At 45.1% G+C, this 20342-nt stretch overlaps 2 protein-coding genes across 2 annotated transcripts in view; both read right to left on the bottom strand.

The window, feature by feature from the left end:
- Window positions 1–640, bottom strand: part of GPD1 (glycerol-3-phosphate dehydrogenase 1) — a 64176-nt gene extending 63536 nt beyond the window's left edge. Inside the window, exon 1 of the mRNA XM_040426003.1 lies at window positions 507–640. Within this exon, the coding sequence (XP_040281937.1) occupies window positions 507–607 (101 nt within the window). The 5' untranslated portion in view covers window positions 608–640. The remainder of the gene's footprint in view (window positions 1–506) is intronic.
- Window positions 641–6916: 6276 nt separating this feature from the next.
- The window catches only part of SMARCD1 (SWI/SNF related, matrix associated, actin dependent regulator of chromatin, subfamily d, member 1), a 39809-nt gene continuing 26383 nt past the window's right edge, over window positions 6917–20342 (bottom strand). The window contains exons 11-13 of the mRNA XM_040426002.1: window positions 9064–9186; window positions 8890–8991; window positions 6917–7961 (exon numbers count right to left, since the gene is read on the bottom strand). Of these exons, the coding sequence (XP_040281936.1) occupies window positions 7908–7961; window positions 8890–8991; window positions 9064–9186 (279 nt within the window). The 3' untranslated portion in view covers window positions 6917–7907. The remainder of the gene's footprint in view (window positions 7962–8889; window positions 8992–9063; window positions 9187–20342) is intronic.

Here is a 20342-nt window from a genome sequence, read left to right as displayed (position 1 = left end):
TCCCCTGCAGCACACCCCAGGGCACCTTAGTGCGGTGTAAGAGGATAGCCTGCTAGAAGGGGGAATTTGCTCTCTTAAGCACATTGACCGTAGTGCAGAGGTTATGTCAGAAGACACAATCAGCCGCTGGCACCAATCACTTCTGCAGAACTTTGGGCTGAGCAGACCCCCTATGGCATCCATATACCCCAGACTATGGGCACTGGGTAGCTTTTTTTTTTTCCAATAGTTGCTAGATACAGCCTGGTAATACCTGGGCATCATCAGCATGGAGTTGGCTGCTTCTCTGCAAAATAGACTGTTAGCTCCATGGACTAGTGCTATAGGACACATATCCTGTGACTGTAGAGAAGGATCTGAGCAGTGGGTGGATGGTGGATTGTGTCCTGCTGCTGCTGCTCAGTCTACAACAAAGGCATTTCTGTCCACGGGATCACATGCTGCTCTATGGGGGCAACTGAACAGCGCCCCCTGCTGGTCCCTCCCCGATGCCCTCACACACTTACCAATTACCAGAGCCCACGATGCAGACTTTCAGTGCCATGACGGTGCCCCGGCTGTACACAGTGCTGCTGCTGACACCCTGCCCGCTCACAACTCCTGGCATTTAAACCTGAGCTGTCAGTCTTGTGCAACCCCGGCCCCGCCCCCTGCCGCTGATTGGCTGAGCGGGGACCTTGCCCTCCCCGTGTCTGGCAGAGATAGTGAGGTGCCAGGCTCTGCCCCAGTGTACGGCTGGTGACTGGCTCATTACCGCCGCAGGAAGCAAAGCCACCAAAGAGTGAAAATCCTGCAAGACGATTGCTACTTTTAGGGCATATTCACACCTGCGGCGGCTTTTGATCAGGGTTTTTTTTTTTTTTTTTAATAGTTTTTGAAGCCAAAAGCAGTAGCTGATTGAAACCAGACAAGTAACTGTTCTGTACGATTTTTTTTTTTTTGTGATCCACAGGTGATTTTGACATTTATAACAGAAAGAAAACCTAATCACAGACTGCCCATGTGACTATACCCTTAGGCCTCTTGCACACGTTTTTTTTTTTTTCCCATTTATGGAAAAAGAAAAGTGTGAATGGACCCTTATTCGTTTTTTGCGTTCCATATACGGAACCATTCATTTCAATGGATCCGCAAATAAAAAAAAAGGGAAGGTACTCCGTATGCCTTCCGTTTCCGTATTTCCGTTCAAAGATAGAACATGTCCCATTATTGTCCGTATGACGGACAAGGATAGTACGGTTCTATCAGAGGCCAGCTGTTCCATTCCACAAAAAAATGGAATGCACACGGATGTCATCCGTATTTTTGGCGGACAGCAAAACACTAAAAAAGCCATACGGTCGTGTGCAAGAGGCCTTAGGCGTCTAAACTGTACAGATTGGGTCAGAATGCCTTCAGTCAGACTTGCACCATTTCACAAGCAGGTTCAGTCAGTTTTGTCCGTAATTGCGTTGTTTTTTTTCCGCGCGTGTGCAATCACTTTTGATGCGTTTTTCACGCGTGTTAAAAAAAAACCCGGAAGATTTACAAACAACATCTCTTACCAACCATCAGTGAAAAACGCATTGCATCCGGACGCAATGCGTTTTTCACTGAAGCCCCATTCACTTCTATGGGGCCAGGGCTGCGTGAAAAACACAGAATATAGAACATGCTGCGAGTCTCACACAGCGCAGAACTGATGCGTGAAAAAAAAACCACTCATGTACACAGACCCATTGAAATGAATAGGTCGGGATTCAGTGCGGGTGCTATGTGTTCATGTCACGCATTGCACCCGCGCAGAAAACTCGCCCGTGTGAAAGGGGCCTTAATGAAACGCTCTTCGTGTGGCAGCGTGAATTCCCATAGTTTACCGGACTGCATGGCGTCATAGTGATTTATAATGCTGTGTGTCTCTGCCCGACATCAGCTGTACTCACCTAATGTCATCAGTACAAATCATTACAGTGGAGGTTGGGCAGAGACACACAGCCTTACACCTCCTGCACACGGACGTTTTTTTCCCGTTTACTGGCCGTTTTTCTGATTGAGGCCGCAAAGGAGGCAGACCGCACACGGCCACGAAAAAAAATAGAACATATCTTATTCCTGCCTGTTCTGTGGACAAGGCAGGAGAAAAAGGAACATGGCGGCACGCACTCAGCCAGGAACCGTGTGGTGCGTATATGCGATTTGTGGACCACAAAAAAACCCGGATACGGACGTGTGCAGGAGCCCTCATTCAAATAGTCACAATGTGTGGGCAATTAAGCATCTAAAGTACAGCTGAAAATCCCAGCCGCCCCACTAATGACCCAAACTAACAGCACCAGAATGGGACGGCCAGGTTTCCTGATGCAGTTTTGGAAGCCAAAATCAGGAGTGGATCGTAAAAAGGAGAGAAAGTATAAAGGACGGCTACGACTTCTCTTGTTTGGATTCCCAAACTGCATCAGGAAACCTGACCGCGTGGCAGTATCCTTAGGGTGCAGTCACACAACCGTATCAGTTTTGCGGACCGCAAACCACAAATACCACCCTGCATCGCATTGAGTTCAATCGGCATCTTTCAGCCAAACATAGGACATGACCTATCTTTTGCGTGGACCCTGGAGCACACGGGAATCCTTGCTACGTGAAATCCGCAACAAAACATTATTTGTTTTCTGTTCCGCTGCAGAATATTAAAAGGACCCCCCTAGACCTCAATAGAGAGTGGGGTCAGGAGACCTCCTCCCGTTCTGGTGTTGTACCCTACGTAGCAGACATTTGTGGCGTTTCATGTGGATGTAAATGCTCTGGATGGGAAACCCCGTTATGTCCAAAGCTGCGGTGTAGGCAACCCCTGAATTAACTGTGTCATAAGAGCCTATGATGATCTTAAAGGGAACCCGTCATCAACGTTATGCTGATCTCACTGAGGGCAGCATAACATAGTGACAGAAATGCTGATCTCAGCGGTGTCACTCATCAGCCAAAAGTAAGAGGTTGCTGAGAACCAGCATCATAATCATTACAGCCCAGGCCTGGAAAAGAGTCAAATCTACCTGAGAAGAGTCCTGGTTATTATAATCTCCTGCTCTCTCGCCATCTGCTGATGATTGGCAGTTCTCTCCTAGAGAGAAAGGGAGAAAACTAGGTAGAAGCCTGTCAGTCATCAGCAGGAGAGCAGGACGTCATGAATAACCAGGACTCTTCTCAGGTGGCCGGGACTCTTCTCCAGGCCCAGTCTGCAAGGATTGTGATGTTGGTTCTCGGCAACCACTTACTTTTTACTTCTAAATGACAGACCCCCAAAATCATCTCACCTGTCTCTACTTTATGCTGCCGTTAGTATGGGCAGCACAAAGTGGATGACAGGTTCCCTTTAAAGGGTTATCAGTATTAAACACTTGGAAACCCCCTTTAAATCAGTCATTAAACCAGTGGCTGTAGGGACCCGGCTACACGACAAAGTGTCGCAAGACTTCTTGTCGCTAAAAAGTCTCGCAACGTTTTATGTAATGATAGTCAACGGTGACACAATGTGACAGTTGCAAAAAATCCATCCAAGTCAGATTGTTTCTGTGACTGTCGTGTCACAGTTGCAACACCATAGACTATCAGAAAAAAAAAAAAAAAAAAACACACCTTGTCACCGTATGGCTGGGCCCCAATACTGGCAGAAAGATTAGGCTTCCGTGAAACTGGCGAAACTCTAAAGACTTTCATTTTTCTAGTATAATTCATGAAATAAGAAAATCTGAACTGTCACCTTTTGAGGGTACTGAGCAGGCGTTCAGATAACGCCAAATGTGTACAATGTATTCACCTGAATAGGAGCTGAGATGCAGTACCTGAGAATCACCACTGCACAGTGTATGGCGCTGTGGAGTTCAGAGGAGATGTTGCCTCCCCATCAATATCATTCGAATGACCTCTTAGGTCATCAATATCTTAGTCCAGGAGGAGAAAAAAAAAAAAAAAAAAATCTATGGCACTGCAAGACATAGAAGAGCGATAAACTTGGCTATCTTCTCCAGTTCCAGAGTTTAATGGAGCAGTAGTATGCATGTGTGACCGCTGCTCTATTCAAACAGGAAACATAATGAGCAGGGGCCCCGAGGTTGTAGCCCCACTGATCAGACCCCCGTCTCCTATCCTGTGGATTATTGGATAACTCCTTTGAAACAAAGTTTTGCTGGCAATTCTGTTTACGGATAGGGCTACTAGGCGACACTGGTCGCGGCCGGCATCACAGGGGTAGCGCAGTACGCTACTGTGCCCCCTATATCGGACAAAGTCCAGAAGAGTTGGAGTTTTCACGATTCGGGGTTGCAGTCAAGACACACATGCGACTTGCGCTGCCTCCCCATTCATTTCTATGGGATCACCGCTGCGATCCTGGCCACGACCAGTGTCACCTTGTACCCTTACTTTGAGATATTGCCATTCCCCCCCCCACGTTTCCCGTTTTTAAGGCGCTTATGAAAACATTTGGTCATTTTCATAATGGCCATGTTAACCCAAAGAAAGGGAATCAGACGTTTGGAAGAATGCCCCTAAAGCCAGGGCATCCACCACTTGTGTGAATGATCCCTAATGCGCCATGCATTACAGGCAACCCTTTACAGAGCAGCTGACTGCATCAACCACACAGGAAGGGGTCACATAATTGATTATTGACAGTCACCCTACTTCTTCACTGTATACGGCATATGCATTTCATAGTGTAACTTTCATTAAGGGCTCATGCACACGATCGTATGTATTTTGTGGAACAGAACAGCTGGCCCCAATAATAGGACATGTTCTATTCTTTTGCAGAACGGACATACGGCACTGAATGCACACGGAGTAATTTCCTTCTTTTTTTTGCGGCCCCCTTGAAGTGAATGTAATTTCACGGACACACCAAATGAGCTAGACATTTTGTCAGTAGAGCAAAGTGGCTCTTAAAGGGGCTGTCTCCTCTCGCCGTTACTACTGTTTCAGTAGCTCCTATTGCAGTGCACAAGAGCTATGGAAAAGGCGTAGCACAGAAAACTATGCAGTTTCTGAGTTCTTTAAAACAGTCACTGTACTTTCAATAAACTTTCCAGCAGCACAGGTGAAGATGAGAAAGATTGTAATATATCTTATCAAAGACAAATGCCTTGTTCTCCCTCTAGCAGCTCATCCTCCTCCCTGATCCATAGGCTTCTATGGGCAGCATGGAATATGGTTCTTTAATGAACCAGCAGACCATCTTTTCTCTCAAAAACAGATTCAGCAAAGTGTTAGCAGGGCAGAAAAGCATTTTTTCTGATCAGATACATTACAAATTTCTTATATTCACCTTGCCATTGATTTATGCAGTTTGCTACAGTGAAAAGAAGCTTTAGCTTAGCTTTGAGCAGTCATCTGATGGCCATGTATAGTTCTTATTTCTGAACTAACAACAGCTCATAAACAGTTATTTAAAGGGGTTTACTGAAACTTTCTAACTGATGACCTATACTCTGGATCGGTCATCAGTATCTGATCGATGGGAGTCCTCCCCCGGGACCCCCACCAATCAGCTGTGAGCGCTGCAGCCTTCTCTCTGCTTCTCCTAGACAGAGTTTTGACACGTTCATTAGTCACGTGGCCTAGGCGCAGCTCAGCCCCATTCAAGTGAATGGGGCTGAGTTGTGATACCAAGCACAGCCGCTATACAATGTACGGCACTGTGCTTGGTCAGCATGGAAAAGGCCGCAGTGCTCACAGGAGCGCCTTCTCAAACAGCTGATCGGTGGGGGTCCTGGGTGTTGGACCCCCACTGATCAGATACTGATGCCCTATCCAGAGGGTTATAAAATCTTGGAATACCCTTTTAAGCCATATTCTTATGAGTAACATACAAAGTGAGCTATAATGAATATTACTATGCTGTCAGGAGATCAGAGATAAGCTTCACATGAGCCGTCAGCTGAGCTGTCTGACGGGACACAGCGTGAACACGGGACCTGCCAACAGAGAATCTCCACCTTGTGCAAAGGGGCTGACATTTTTTTTTTAAATAAAGACCAAGTGGTTAAATGATTCTTAGGCCTCTTTCACACTTGCGTTGTCCGGATCCGGCGTGTACTCCACTTGCCGGAATTACACTCCGGATCCGGAAAAACGCAAGTGTACTGAAAGCATTTGAAGACGGAACAGTCTTCCAAATGCTTTCAGTGTTACTATGACAGCCAGGACGCTATTAAAGTCCTGGTTGCCATAGTAGGAGCGGGGAGCGGGGGAGCGGTATACTTACAGTCCGTGCGGCTCCCGGGGCGCTCCAGAATGACGTCAGAGCGCCCCATGCGCATGGATGACGTGATCCATGCGATCACGTGATCCATGCGCTTGGGGCGCCCTGACGTCACTCTGGAGCGCCCGGGGAGCCGCACGGACGGTAAGTACACTGCTCCCCCGCTCCCCGCTACACTTACCATGGCTGTCAGGACTTTAGCGTCCCGGGAGCCATGGTAACCACTCTGAAAAAGCTAAATGTCGGCTCCGGCAATGCGCCGAAACGACGTTTAGCTTAAGGCCGGATCCGGATCAATGCCTTCCAATGGGCATTAATTCCGGATCCGGCCTTGCGGCAAGTGTTCCGGATTTTTGGCCGGAGCAAAAAGCGCAGCATGCTGCGGTATTTTCTCCGGCCAACAAACGTTCCGTACCGGAACTGAAGACATCCTGATGCATCCTGAACGGATTACTCTCCATTCAGAATGCATTAGGATAATCCTGATCAGGATTCTTCCGGCATAGAGCCCCGACGACGGAACTCTATGCCGGAAGACAATAACGCAAGTGTGAAAGAGCCCTTAGCTGAAAATGAGTACAATGTAATAATAATAATAATAATAATAATAAAAACTGCCCCCAATAGGTGTCCATCGCCTTTAAACAATAAAAACAGCACTTATGAGGTCAGATACTGGTCTTAATTAGAACTTGCTTTTATTAAAACTTGGCAATGACTACAAGGTACAAAACAATATTTTGGTCCATCAAAACCATAATCTGCTTAAAAATAAAAAGGCTACATTGTATGAGAATAGAGGTGCTCGGGGCACATTCAGTGACGGAGGTTGGGGGGGGGGGGGGCTTGTCGGGATGTACCCTGGAAGGCTAAGCAGCATATTAAGAGCCCGTTCCTCAGACTGCCAATGCTGTAGAATACATTACGGTACACTCTTCCACATAAGAGTCCTTCATTATTGAAATCTACTGACCACTTTTCTCAGTCTAAAGACTTGTAACCTTTTCAGCAAAAGAAAAAAAAAAAAGAAAAAGAAAAAAAAAAGGGGGGTCATCTAGTTTTTGTGGTACAACCGTGTGAGGTCCCAGATAACAGGGCTGAACTCAGGTACACACAGCGCCCCCACTGCACAAGTGTTCATTCAGAATGTATTTGCTGCTGACACACGGCTGAGGCGGCCATTGCGATGGACGAACACAAGTGTGGAGTATAAACTACACCCCCATCGCGCCTCTACAGTGTGTGCATTACAATTATACCAGGACAGGTATGAACCGCTAGTCATAGGAGCGCGCATAGTTAATGGCTACAAAAGATATAGCTGGCGGCATCTTTTCTCTCTGGGGAGGGTGGAATACTATGTTAAACATAAGGAACATTACACAAAACAATAAAAAATAATGACACTTAAGGAAAGTCTAAAAATAAATGTACTGGATCCTTCAGAATATAACACAAGTCTAGCCCTCCAAGGATTTTCTGGTCTTTTAAGATCTGTAACATCTGAGGACAGTATAAATAACTAGTAGTGTGTCCATATTCCACGTGTCAGTCGTTTCACAGAGGCCTCAAATCCAGAACGATCTACAGCAGCTTCCTAAAGCCTCAAGAAGATGCCGAGACGCTGGCTGTGAGGAACACTCTTCTTCAATACATCCAAAGGAAGCTTGCTTTATGTGTTTCTAATCCCTAGGGCTTGTTCCAGCTCCTGGCGTCTTTGCTGCACCTATTTGGGAAAAAATAAAAATTCAAAAAAAAGGGAAAAAATTTGAGAATATAAAAAAATAAAACTTCATTTACACAGTAGATCATTTTCTACTTTTCAATTTTGATATCTATATCTAAAAAATTCCTGAAATCCTGTGGCATATAAGTGGTTCACCCCCTCCGTCATCATATTGCCCGCCACTGGTGCAGCCAAGTAAACGTGACTGCTCAGGCCAGCAATTGGCTGCACCAGTCACATGAACACGAAGGGTGCACCACCATCAACCTGGTGGAGGTGGATGCTGGAGCGCTGAATCAGTGGGACCATTAAAAAGTGAGTGCCTCTTTTTTACATTGTTTTGTACCCTCCAATGCCCCCACCCCAGGATACAGGAGGAAGGGGATTCATTTTGGCAAGAGATTTGAAAACTTTTAAACAAAGATTTCATTATTCAATGCTCTCCACTTCCCTCATCCAAATGGAAGAACTGGGCTTTGGATAGTCAATGTCGAATGGACATATTTTATTTGTTACACCGTGTGGGAGTCACAGCCGCGCTGACGGGTATCCATTTGTTCCCCTTCTCCTGGGGGCAGTACGTTTTGTTGCTTTTTCTCCCATTTATTTTACTATTATTGTTTGTGTAACTTATTTTTACTTTGCAATTTTTTGCAAATAAAATATTTACTTTCTAAGTCCGCCTTGTTGCTCTAAAGAATCTATAGCCTGAACGTGCGATTGCTTGTGAGCACAACGTTTATACGTGGCTTTTGAAGCGTTAGTGGCTCACGTCAAAGTCGGTGGTGGCAGCTGGGGCTCTTGAAAGGTGGGGATGGAAAGAAATTTTTTTTAAATAAAAAAAATCACTTCATAAAGTCAAAATGGCTTGCGGCGGTAAGGAGTTAAACGAGGCAGAGATCTAGAAACAGAACATGGAGGAACATACCTTTGAGTAGAAATATCGGCAAACAGCCTCCTGAGCCCAGGGCTGGAAATAAAACTCTGCCCTGCGTTCCTCTTCTGGATTGCCCACGACATCAGTCATAGTCTGAAACGGAGAACATGATGAGAACGAGAAGCTCAACATGACGACGGAGCACGTGACCCTCTCACCACTAACCTTGAGGTCTCGGCACTGAGACTGCAGCCAATCATTGATGAATCCTTGAGGATCACGGGCAAAACTCAACATGAACTCCCTCTGAATCTTCAGTTGATTGATTGTTTCAATAGTTTCATGGATCTAGATAAATGAGACATTATGTTAACAGGTTTGCTGAGAAGAAAATGTATGCAATATATAACGCTCCTGGCTGAATGGAGCATAAAAACTGGCAGCAGATGCAACACACGTATACAGAGATGCCTACAGCAACAATTAGGTCACCGATGTAACGAAGGAGCCTAAATGTGTCCTTCTGGAGTCCCCTGCATGACCATGCTAGGCCTAAAGACCATGGGGAAGATTGATCATGACGGGAATCTTTAAAGTCTCACTTGCAGGTGTCTGCGTTGAGGTCATTTCCGACACAAATTTATCAAACGTCGTGTTATGTTTGATAAATATGGTGCATCTTTAAAGGGGTTCTCCCATGACTAATGTAAAAAATGAAAAACAGACATCATATAGTACATGACAATCTCTTTCTAACAAAGCTAGAACCAGCCCTGCACCTCACATGGATCCAGAGATCTCCCCATTCATTGCTGCAATTGCTCTGCTAGATTTATTTCAAGCTGTCAGCTTAGGGGGCGTGTCCTTTCTGTTGCAGCTGAGCATGCATGTCAACCTCAGTATGCTGGACTGAGAATTTCGAAAAAGGGTAAACAGCAGGTGGCGCTATACAGTTCAGTGACTAAAAAAAGTGTAGTATAGCCACCGAGTTATTGACATGCAATTACAAAAGTACTCAGATCCAGGTACGGGCTTTAACAATGTAGAATATTTTTGGTGGGACAACCCCTTTAAATCTAACTCTTCTGTCTTGAGATGTTACTCCACTCTATACCACCCTTTACTGGCATAAGATTGCAACAATTTTTGCTGCATAAAAGTTGCAGTTGATCCACTGGGGGCTAGCACAAAATGTCTGCACAGACAAGCCCAAAGAGTCCCAAAAACCTATTCTGCAACTGTTCTGAAAACCAGAATTCTAGCGTTCACCCAACCTGAGAGAGTGTTTGCTATAGGGAAAGGCACAAATCTTACATCTGTATCTCAGCAATCCGAGCAGTCCTGCGCGGGTGCATCACACTGCGCAGTAATGGACCACCTCAGGCTTCTTCTCTGAAACTACTGATGCAATGCAAAACTTAAATGGATGAATGTTCAGACCATTACCCTGCAAGCTGACCTCGGCTCGCTGCCGCAGACGTCACATACCTGCTAGCTGATCTCTAAGAAAACAGAGGATCAGCAGGTAAAACCCAAGCCGTCAGATCTTATTCCTACTGAAGACAGTGAGAGCAGCCCCCTCTGGCCATTCCTACTGTAACCAGCAGTATCTATCAAGTAGGTCCTAATCTCGATGGACAGTTGTTTTCCATAAATGTGCCAACAAGGAACTTCTACCAATGTCTCCAAAATATTAACAGACACCTGGTAAAAAAACCGAAGACAAGAAAAAAAACTAAAATGGATCACCTAAGGGAACTTTCACACTAGCGTCGCTGGATTCCGGCAATCTGTATGCAAGCGGATACCATTGTCATCCGGTATTTATCTTTTCACATTTTTAAGAGGTCTGCGCATGCGCAGACCGCAAAACCGGATCCGGTTTTCCAGAACACTTAGGGCCGGATCCGGCATTAATGCATTTCAATGTAAATGAATGCCGAATCCGGCATTCCGGCAAGTCTTCCGGAATTTTGGACGGAGAAAATACCACAGCATGCTGCGGTATTTACTCCGTCCAAAAACCGTACAGTGACTGAACTGAAGACATCCTGAACGGATTTCTCTCCATTCAGAATGCATTAGGATAAAACGGACTCAATACCGGAAGAGAAAAACACTAGTGTGAAAGTACCCTAAAATGGTATTTAGTAAAGCTGTCACGTCAAAGGTGACAGGTTCCCATTAAAGGGCTTTTCTGGGAGTTTTATACTGAGGACCTATCCTCTGGATAGGTCACCGATATCTGATCGGTGGGGATCCGACACCCGGGTCCCCTGCCGATGAGCTGTGTAAGAAGGCACTGGTGCTCGCAGTTGCTCGGCATCCTTCTCTCAGCTCACCAAGCACAGCGCCGTACATTGTATAGCATCTATGCTCGGTATGATGCTCAGCCCCATTCACTTCAATTGGGCTGTGCGGCTCCTAGGCCACGTGACGTCACTGGCCTAGGGAAAGCTGCGAGCGTCAGTGCCTTCTCAAACCGCTGATCGGCAGGGGTCCCGGGTGTCAGACCCTCACCAATCAGATACTGATGATCTATCCAGAGGATAGGTGATCAGCAGTAAAACCCCTGGGAATTACCTTTCCATAACGGGATGTGTAAAGTCTCTCGGATGTGACTTCATGTGAGCTACAGGATGACATCACCAACCTAATGCCTCCCGGCAGCTCTCAGGACCCTCCTCTCACACCCCTCTATAAACCTCTGTATTCTGATGAAGATATAGGGGCAGACTTATTATCTCCCTTGCACCGGGCAGTGGCGTTAAAAAGTCGCCAGCTGTGTGGGTTGTTTTTTCTCAAAAATTCCCAAGTGCCTCTTTTTACAGCACCCCCAGCACTTTTCCAAAAGGGGGTGCAACAAGGGCAGGAAAGGGGCATTGCCATTAGTTGGGAAAAATGTATCTTCAATGTGTTTTCTGGTGCAAGTAAAGACTGAAATCTATGGCAGCTTTGAGCTATAGATTTCGTGTTAGGTGCTGGAGGATGCACCTCATTTATGATGAGGCCTGCAGCTTGTCATATTTTAGGCGCGTCCTAGAACAAAAAATAAATCTGCAGCCAAAAATAAAAAGATTAGGAGAAAAGGATACGTGTTGTCATCAGTCTTAAAGGAAATGTGTCACCAAAAATTTTAACTACCAGTTAAAGGGGTTGTCCTGGTTCAGAGCTGAACCCAGACATATCCCCATCTTCACCCCTCCAGTCCGATATTAGCATTTCATGCTCCGATGCTCTCCCTTGCCTAGTGCTGGGCACACTGCGAGACGGAGGCTTCCACCCAGCAGTGTATTCAGTGACGCCATCTGGACTAATGGATGGCATTAGCGCTGTCCTAGCCATTTTACAGGATAGTGCAGCGCTTAAGCCCTCCCGTTAGTGCTGGTGACACCCCTGCCTCACTGCTGGGCGGAAACCTCCGTCTAGCAGTCCCTATGGGGAGCCCGGTACGTCACCGGATCTCTTAAAAATGCCTTTTCCCTGCGGGATTCAGCGCAGGGCAAAGGAGAGCATCGGAGCATGAAATGCACCGATGCTCATGTCGGGGGGGCGGAGGGGTGAAGATTATTTTATTCTATTTTCTGAACATGATTATGGGGGCGGCCATCTTGCCTGAGCTGTTCCTAAAAGGGACTCTGTCAGCCAGATTTTAGCAATAGAGCTTTTCATATCATATCGGTCTCCTTTTATCTAAATAAAAATATACTAGTCTTACCCCGACCCGTCTTTTCATTTTTGATAAAAATCGCTTTTATTTATATGCTATTTACCTTCGTAAGGTGCCCAAGGGGCTGTCCCCTTATCTTTGAGCCCAGCGCTGCCCTGCTGTAATACTGCTCTTTTTTTCGCAGTGCGCCATAATCTTGCGCCAGCTTTCTGCACGCTTCTCTCAACCCGGAAAGGAAGAGAGGAGCGGCGCGAGCTCACATGGCAGACGGAGGTAAAGCAGCGCTGGGCTCAAAGATAAGGGACGTGGCTGGGCAACGGCCAGAGTGACAGCCCCTTGGGCACCTTATGAAGGTAATTAGCATATAAATAAAAGTGTTTTTTTTCAAAAATGAAAAGGACAGGTGGGGGTAAAACTAGTATATTTTTATTTAGATAAAGGAGACTGATATGATGATATGAAAAGCTCTATAGCTAAAATCTGGATGACAGAATCCCTTTAACAGCATTTAGATAGCATTAGAAAAATTGCAGCCCATGGGCCATAGACACAGTGTACAGGAGGGGACCCAATTGACTTCTACAGGAGAGTCTTCTAGGCCTGTTCTGTGACCTGTGTAGATGTCGTTGTACAAGGAAAGAATAGAGAAGTTTTGACCATCAAATGTTGTGACTGGTGGACCCTTTGTTATCCAATACACAGAGGTGATGTCGGACAGATCCCCGTCTTGCTCCGCACCACATCGCAGACAGAAAAACACTGCTTGCAGAGTTAGTCTGTCCGCGATGAGGACGCAACCAAACTGAGCTGAATGCATTCTGTTTCATTCAGTTTTGTCCCAATTGACAGTGAATGGGGACAAAACGGAAGCATCCCCCCCCCCCCCCCCCCCCCCCCCACTATTGAGATCCTGTGACGGATCTCAATAGTGGAAAGTGCAAGTGTGAAAGTAACCATACTGCAGTAAAGTGATCTGTACAGAGCAAAAGGTGGCGCCTATTATTGGGCTTAGCGGCCAGTGTGAAAACTGCAGGATGTTTTTTTTTTTTAAATATAGATATTGACATGGAAAATTAAAAATATCAAAAATTCTTAAAAAATTATGTTAAACATAAGAACGTGATTTAAACACTAGATCATTTACTGAAGACACATTTTCTGGCAGAAAACCGTTTTGGCGACACATTTTCTTTAATAATTGCCTATCCTGCACTACACTGCGTGCAGAATTATTAGGCAAATGAGTATTTTGACCACATCATCCTCTTTATGCATGTTGTCTTACTCCAAGCTGTATAGGCTCGAAAGCCTACTACCAATTAAGCATCTTAGGTGATGTGCATCTCTGTAATGAGAAGGGGTGTGGTCTAATGACATCAACACCCTATATCAGGTGTGCATAATTATTAGGCAACTTCCTTTCCTTTGGCAAAATGGGTCAAAAGGAGGACTTGACAGGCTCAGAAAAGTCAAAAATAGTGAGATATCTTGCAGAGGGATGTAGCACTCTTAAAATTGCAAAGCTTCTGAAGCGTGATCATCGAACAATCAAGCGTTTCATTCAAAATAGTCAACAGGGTCGCAAGAAGCGTGTGGAAAAACCAAGGCGCAAAATAACTGCCCATGAACTGAGAAAAGTCAAGCGTGCAGCTGCCAAGATGCCACTTGCCACCAGTTTGGCCATATTTCAGAGCTGCAACATCACTGGAGTGCACAAAAGCACAAGGTGTGCAATACTCAGAGACATGGCGAAGGTAAGAAAGGCTGAAAGACAACCACCACTGAACAAGACACACAAGCTGAAACGTCAAGACTGGGCCAAGAAATATCTCAAGACTGATTTTTCTAAGGTTTTATGGACTGATGAAATGAGAGTGAGTCTTGATGGGCCAGATGGATGGGCCCGTGGCTGGATTGGTAAAGGGCAGAGAGCTCCAGTCCGACTCAGACGCCAGCAAGGTGGAGGTGGAGTACTGGTTTGGGCTGGTATCATCAAAGATGAGCTTGGGGGCCTTTTCGGGTTGAGGATGGAGTCAAGCTCAACTCCCAGTCCTACTGCCAGTTTCTGGAAGACACCTTCTTCAAGCAGTGGTACAGGAAGAAGTCTGCATCCTTCAAGAAAAACATGATTTTCATGCAGGACAATGCTCCATCACACGCGTCCAAGTACTCCACAGCGTGGCTGGCAAGAAAGGGTGTAAAAGAAGAAAATCTAATGACATGGCCTCCTTGTTCACCTGATCTGAACCCCATTGAGAACCTGTGGTCCATCATCAAATGTGAGATTTACAAGGAGGGAAAACAGTACACCTCTCTGAACAGTGTCTGGGAGGCTGTGGTTGCTGCTGCACGCAATGTTGATGGTGAACAGATCAAAATACTGACAGAATCTATGGATGGCAGGCTTTTGAGTGTCCTTGCAAAGAAAGGTGGCTATATTGGTCACTGATTTGTTTTTGTTTTGTTTTTGAATGTCAGAAATGTATATTTGTGAATGTTGAGATGTTATATTGGTTTCACTGGTAAAAATAAATAATTGAAATGAGTATATATTTGTTTTTTGTTAAGTTGCCTAATAATTATGCACAGTAATAGTCACCTGCACACACAGATATCCCCCTAAAATAGCTAAAACTAAAAACAAACTAAAAAACTACTTCCAAAAATATTCAGCTTTGATATTAATGAGTTTTTTGGGTTCATTGAGAACATGGTTGTTGTTCAATAATAAAATTAATCCTCAAAAATACAACTTGCCTAATAATTCTGCACTCCCTGTATATAGGCAAAGAAAAAAATCCTGAAGTGCTTCTTTAACCCCTTAAGGACACAGCCTTTTTACACCTTAGGACCAGGCCATTTTTTGAAAATCTGACCAGAGTCCCTTTAAGTGCTGATAACTTTAAAACGGTTTGACTTATCCAGGCCGTTCTGAGATTGTTTTTTCGTCACATATTGTACTTCATGACACTGGTAAAATGGAGTAAAAAAAAAAATTTTTTTTGCACCAAAAAATACCTAATTTAACAAAAATTTGAAAAAAAATTTGCAAATTTCAAAGTTTCAGTTTCTCTACTTCTGTAATACATAGTAATACCCCCAAAAATTGTGATGACTTTACATTCCCCATATGTCTACTTCATGTTTGAATTGTTTTGGGAATGATATTTTATTTTTTGGGGATGTTATAAGGCTTAGAAGTTTAGAAGCAAATCTTGAAATTTTTCCGAAATTTACAAAAACTCAATTTCTAGGGACCAGTTCAGGTCTCAAGTGACTTTGCGAGGCTTACATTATAGAAACCACCCAAAAATGACCCCATCTAAGAAACTACACCCCCCTCAAGGTATTCAAAACTGATTTTGCATACGTTGTTAACCCTTTAGGTGTTGCACAAGAGTTATTGGCAAATAGGGAGGAAATTTGAGAATTTCATTTTTTTGTCTAATTTTTCATTTTAACCCATTTTTTCCACTAACAAACCAAGGGTTAACAGCCAAACAAGACTGTATCTTTATTGCCCTGACTCTGCCGTTTACAGAAACACCCAATATGTGGCCGTAAACTACTGTACGGCCACACAGCGGGGCGTAGAATGAAAGGTGCGCCGTTTGGTTTTTGGAAGGCTGATTTTTATGGACTGGTTTATTTACACCATGTCCCATTTGAAGCCCCCTGATGCACCCCTAGAGGAGAAACTCCCTAAAAGTGACCCCATCTAAGAAACTACACCCCTCAAGGTATTCAAAACTGATTTTACATACGTCGTTAACCCTTTAGGTGTTGCACAAGAGTTATTGACAAATGGCGATGAAATTTGAGAATTTCATTTTTTTGCCTAATTTTCCATTTTAACCCATTTTTTCCACTAACAAAGCAAGGGTTAACAGCCAAACAAGACTGTATCTTTATTGCCCTGACTCTGCTGTTTACAGAAACACCCCATATGTGGCCGTAAACTACTGTACGGGCACACAGCGGGGCGTAGAGTGAAAGGTGCGCCGTTTGGTTTTTGGAGGGCTGATTTTGCTGGACTGTTTTTTTGGCACCATGTCCCATTTGAAGCCCCCCTAGATTATAAACTCAATAAAAGTGACCCCATCTAAGAAACTACACCCCTCAAGGTATTCAAAACTGATTTTACAAACTTTGTTAACCCTTTAGGTGTTGCACAACATTTAATGGAAAATAGAGATACAATTTCAAAATTTCACTTTTTTGGCAGATTTTCCATTTTAATATTTTTTTTCCAGTTACAAAGCAAGGGTTAACAGCCAAACAAAACTCATTATTTATGGCCCTAATTCTGTAGTTTACAGAAACACCCCATATGTGGTCGTAAACAGCTGTACGGGCACACGGCAGGGCGCAGAAGGAAAGGAACACCATATGGTTTTTGGAAGGCATATTTTGCTGGACTGGTTTTTTTGACACCATGTCCCATTTGAAGCCCCCCTGATGCACCCCTAGAGTAGAAACTCCAAAAAAGTGACCACATTTTAGAAACTACGGGATAGGGTGGCAGTTTTGTTGGTACTAGTTTAGGGTACATATGATTTTTGGTTGCTCTATATTACACTTTTTGTGCGGCAAGGTAACAAGAAATAGCCTTTTTGGCACCGTTTTTTTTTTTTTGTTATTTACAACATTCATCTGACAGGTTAGATCATGTGGTAATTTTATAGAGCAGGTTGTCACGGACGCGGAGATACCTAATATGTATACAATTTTTTTTATTTATGCAAGTTTTACACAATGATTTCATTTTTAAAACCAAAAAAATGTTTTAGTGTCTCCATAGTCTAAGAGCCATAGTTTTTTCAGTTTTTGGGCAATTATCTTAAGTAGGGTCTCATTTTTTGCGGGATGAGATGACGGTTTGATTGGCATCTATTTTGGGGTGCATATGACTTTTTGATTGCTTGCTATTACACTTTTTGTGACGTAAGATGACAAAAAATGGCTTTTTTTACACAGTTTTTATTTTTTTACGGTGGTCATCTGAGGGGTTAGATCATGTGATATTTTTATAGAGCCGGGCGATACGGACGCGGCGATACCTAATATGTATACTTTTTTTTTATTTATGTAAGTTTTACACAATGATTTCATTTTTGAAACAAAAAAAATCATGTTTTAGTGTTTCCATAGTCTAAGAGCCATAGTTTTTTCAGTTTTTGGGCGATTATCTTGGGTAGGGTATGATTTTTGCGGGATGAGATGACGGTTTGATTGTTACAATTTTGGCGTACATGCGACTTTTTTGATCACTTTTATTACCTTTTTTGGGAAGTAAGGTGGGCAAAATTTCAATTTCATCATAGTTTTTTATTTTTTATTTTTATGGTGTTCACCGTTCGGGTAAAGTAACATGACCGTTTTATAGATCAGGTCGTTACGGACGCGGCGATACCAAACATGTGTAGGGAATTTTATTTTTTTCATTTTTTATCAGTGATAAATGTGTTTTTTGATTTTTACTTTTTTTTCCACTTTTATTCACTTTTTTTTGACCCAGACCCACTTGGTTCTTGAAGATCCAGTGGGTCTTATGTCTGTATAATACAGTACAGTACAATATATATTGTTCTGTACTGTATTTTACTTACACTGAACAGATCTATGCCTTTCAGCACAGATCTGTTCAGCACCATGGACAGCAGGACGCCTGAGAGGCGTCCTGTTGCCATGGGAACCTTCCCAGTCTGCTCAGAACTTCGCAGACGGGGAAGGGTAAGGAGGGGATCTCTCGGGGGGCTCTCTCCCTCTCCATCGGGGGGCTGCAAAGGCACAGCAGCCCCCCGATGGGAGAGGGAGGGAGCTCCCTGCGCTGTTAACCTTTTCCATACAGCGGTCCGTACGGACCGCTGTATGGAAAGGGTTAAACGGCTGACATCGCATCGCAGATGTCAGCCGTTTATACCAGGGTGCCAGCAATGTGCTGGCACCCTGGTATCCCCACTAGACACCAACGATTATACAAGGGGAGGCGGGCGGGGGATCGCGATCCCGCCTGCCGCACCGCCCGCCTCCCGCACCGCCTGCAACCCTCCCCCTGCACCTCCCGCCACCATAAAAATCATTCGGGGGTGCAGGGGGGGGGGGGTGAATAAAACTTTTTTTTTAGGCATATAAAGTTTCTGATCCCCGCGGTCAGGGACCGCGGGGACCAGAAACTTCAGAAATCGCAGCAAACCGCAGGTCTGAATTGACCTGCGGTTTGCCGCGATCGCCAACATGGGGGGGTCATGGGACCCCCCCGCGCATTTAGCCTAGGTGCCTGCTCAATGATTTGAGCAGGCACCGGGTTCCGATCACTGCCAGCCGCACGGCAGTGATCGAAAATACACAGGGCGTACATGTCCGCCCTGTGTCCTTAAGTACCAGGGCACAAGGGCGTACCTGTACGCCCTATGTCCTTAAGAGGTTAAAGAATTGCTTATGGCTATAACATTATGCAACAGAATTGCTATTTAAAGGGAGTCTGTCACCACTATATGACCATATACAGCACTTACATGGCTCTGTAGCACACCTGTACAGGATTCTAATGGTACCTTTGTTATTTTCTTTAGACATCCAGAAGCAGGAAAAACTACGTTTATTTCATATGCAAATGAGCACTCGCAAGTGCCCAGGGGCGGCGTTCAGTGTGTAGGTGCCCAGGCTGCTCTGCCTTTTTAACCGTTACTCCTCCCCCAGCCTCTTTCTTTGCCCGTCCTCCTATTCCCTTGTATCATCCCTAGGTCCGGCCGAGATCCCGCGCCTGCGCACTGCTTCGCCGGCTGGCACATGCGCACTAGTTGAATTGATGCTGTACCCAAAATGGGCATTGCAGTGTGCATGCCCCGGCCCGGCGAAGCAGTGCGCAGGCGAAGGGATCTCGGCCGGACCTAGTGATGATACAAGGAAATAGGAGGACGGGCAAAGAAAGAGGCTGGGGGAGGATTAACGGTTAAAAAGGCAGAGCAGCCTGGGCACCTACACACTGAACGCCGCCCCTGGGCACTTGCGAGTGCTCATTTGCATATGAAATAAACGTAGTTTTTCCTGCTTCTGGATGTCTAAAGAAAATAACAAAGGTACCATTAGAATCATGTATAGGTGTGCTACAGCGCCATGTAACTGCTGTATATGGTCGTAGAGTGCTGACAGACTCCCTTTAAAGGAATCGGTCATGTGGAACGTAGCATCAGAGGCGCTGGCAGCAGGTTATAGAGCAGGAGGAGCCTGCCGTATGCAGAACCATTCACTTCAATGGGTCCGCAAAAAACAAAACAAAACAAAAAAAACACGGAAGTTACTCCGTGTGCATTCCGTTTCCGTATGTCCGTTCTGCAAAAAATAAATAAAAAAATAGAACACGTCCTATTATTGTTCGCATTAAAGGGGTTCTGCACTTTCATTTAACTGATGATCTATCCTCTGGATAGATCAGCTTCTGATCGGCGGTGGTCCGACACCCGGGACCCCCGCCGATCAGCTGTTTGAGAAGGCAGCGGCGCTCCAGCAGCGCCGCGGCCTTATCACTGTTTACTCCCGGCCCACTGACGTCACGACTAGTATCAACTAACGTGGGTGGGGCTAAGCTCTGTTCACTTGAATGGAGCTTAGCCCCGCCCACGCTAGTTGATACTAGTCGTGACGTCACTGGGCCGGCGGTAAACAGTGAGAAGGCCGCGGCGCTGCTGGAGCGCCGCTGCCTTCTCAAACAGCTGATCGGCGGGGGTCCCGGATGTCGGAACCCGCCGATCAGAAGCTGATGATCTATCCAGAGGATAGATCATCAGTTAAATGAAAGTGCAGAACCCCTTTAAGGACAAGGATAGGACTG

The sequence above is a fragment of the Bufo bufo genome, chromosome 3 (genome assembly GCF_905171765.1).
Source record: "Bufo bufo chromosome 3, aBufBuf1.1, whole genome shotgun sequence".
Taxonomy (NCBI): domain Eukaryota; kingdom Metazoa; phylum Chordata; class Amphibia; order Anura; family Bufonidae; genus Bufo; species Bufo bufo.
This window is presented reverse-complemented; position numbering and strand designations above follow the sequence as displayed.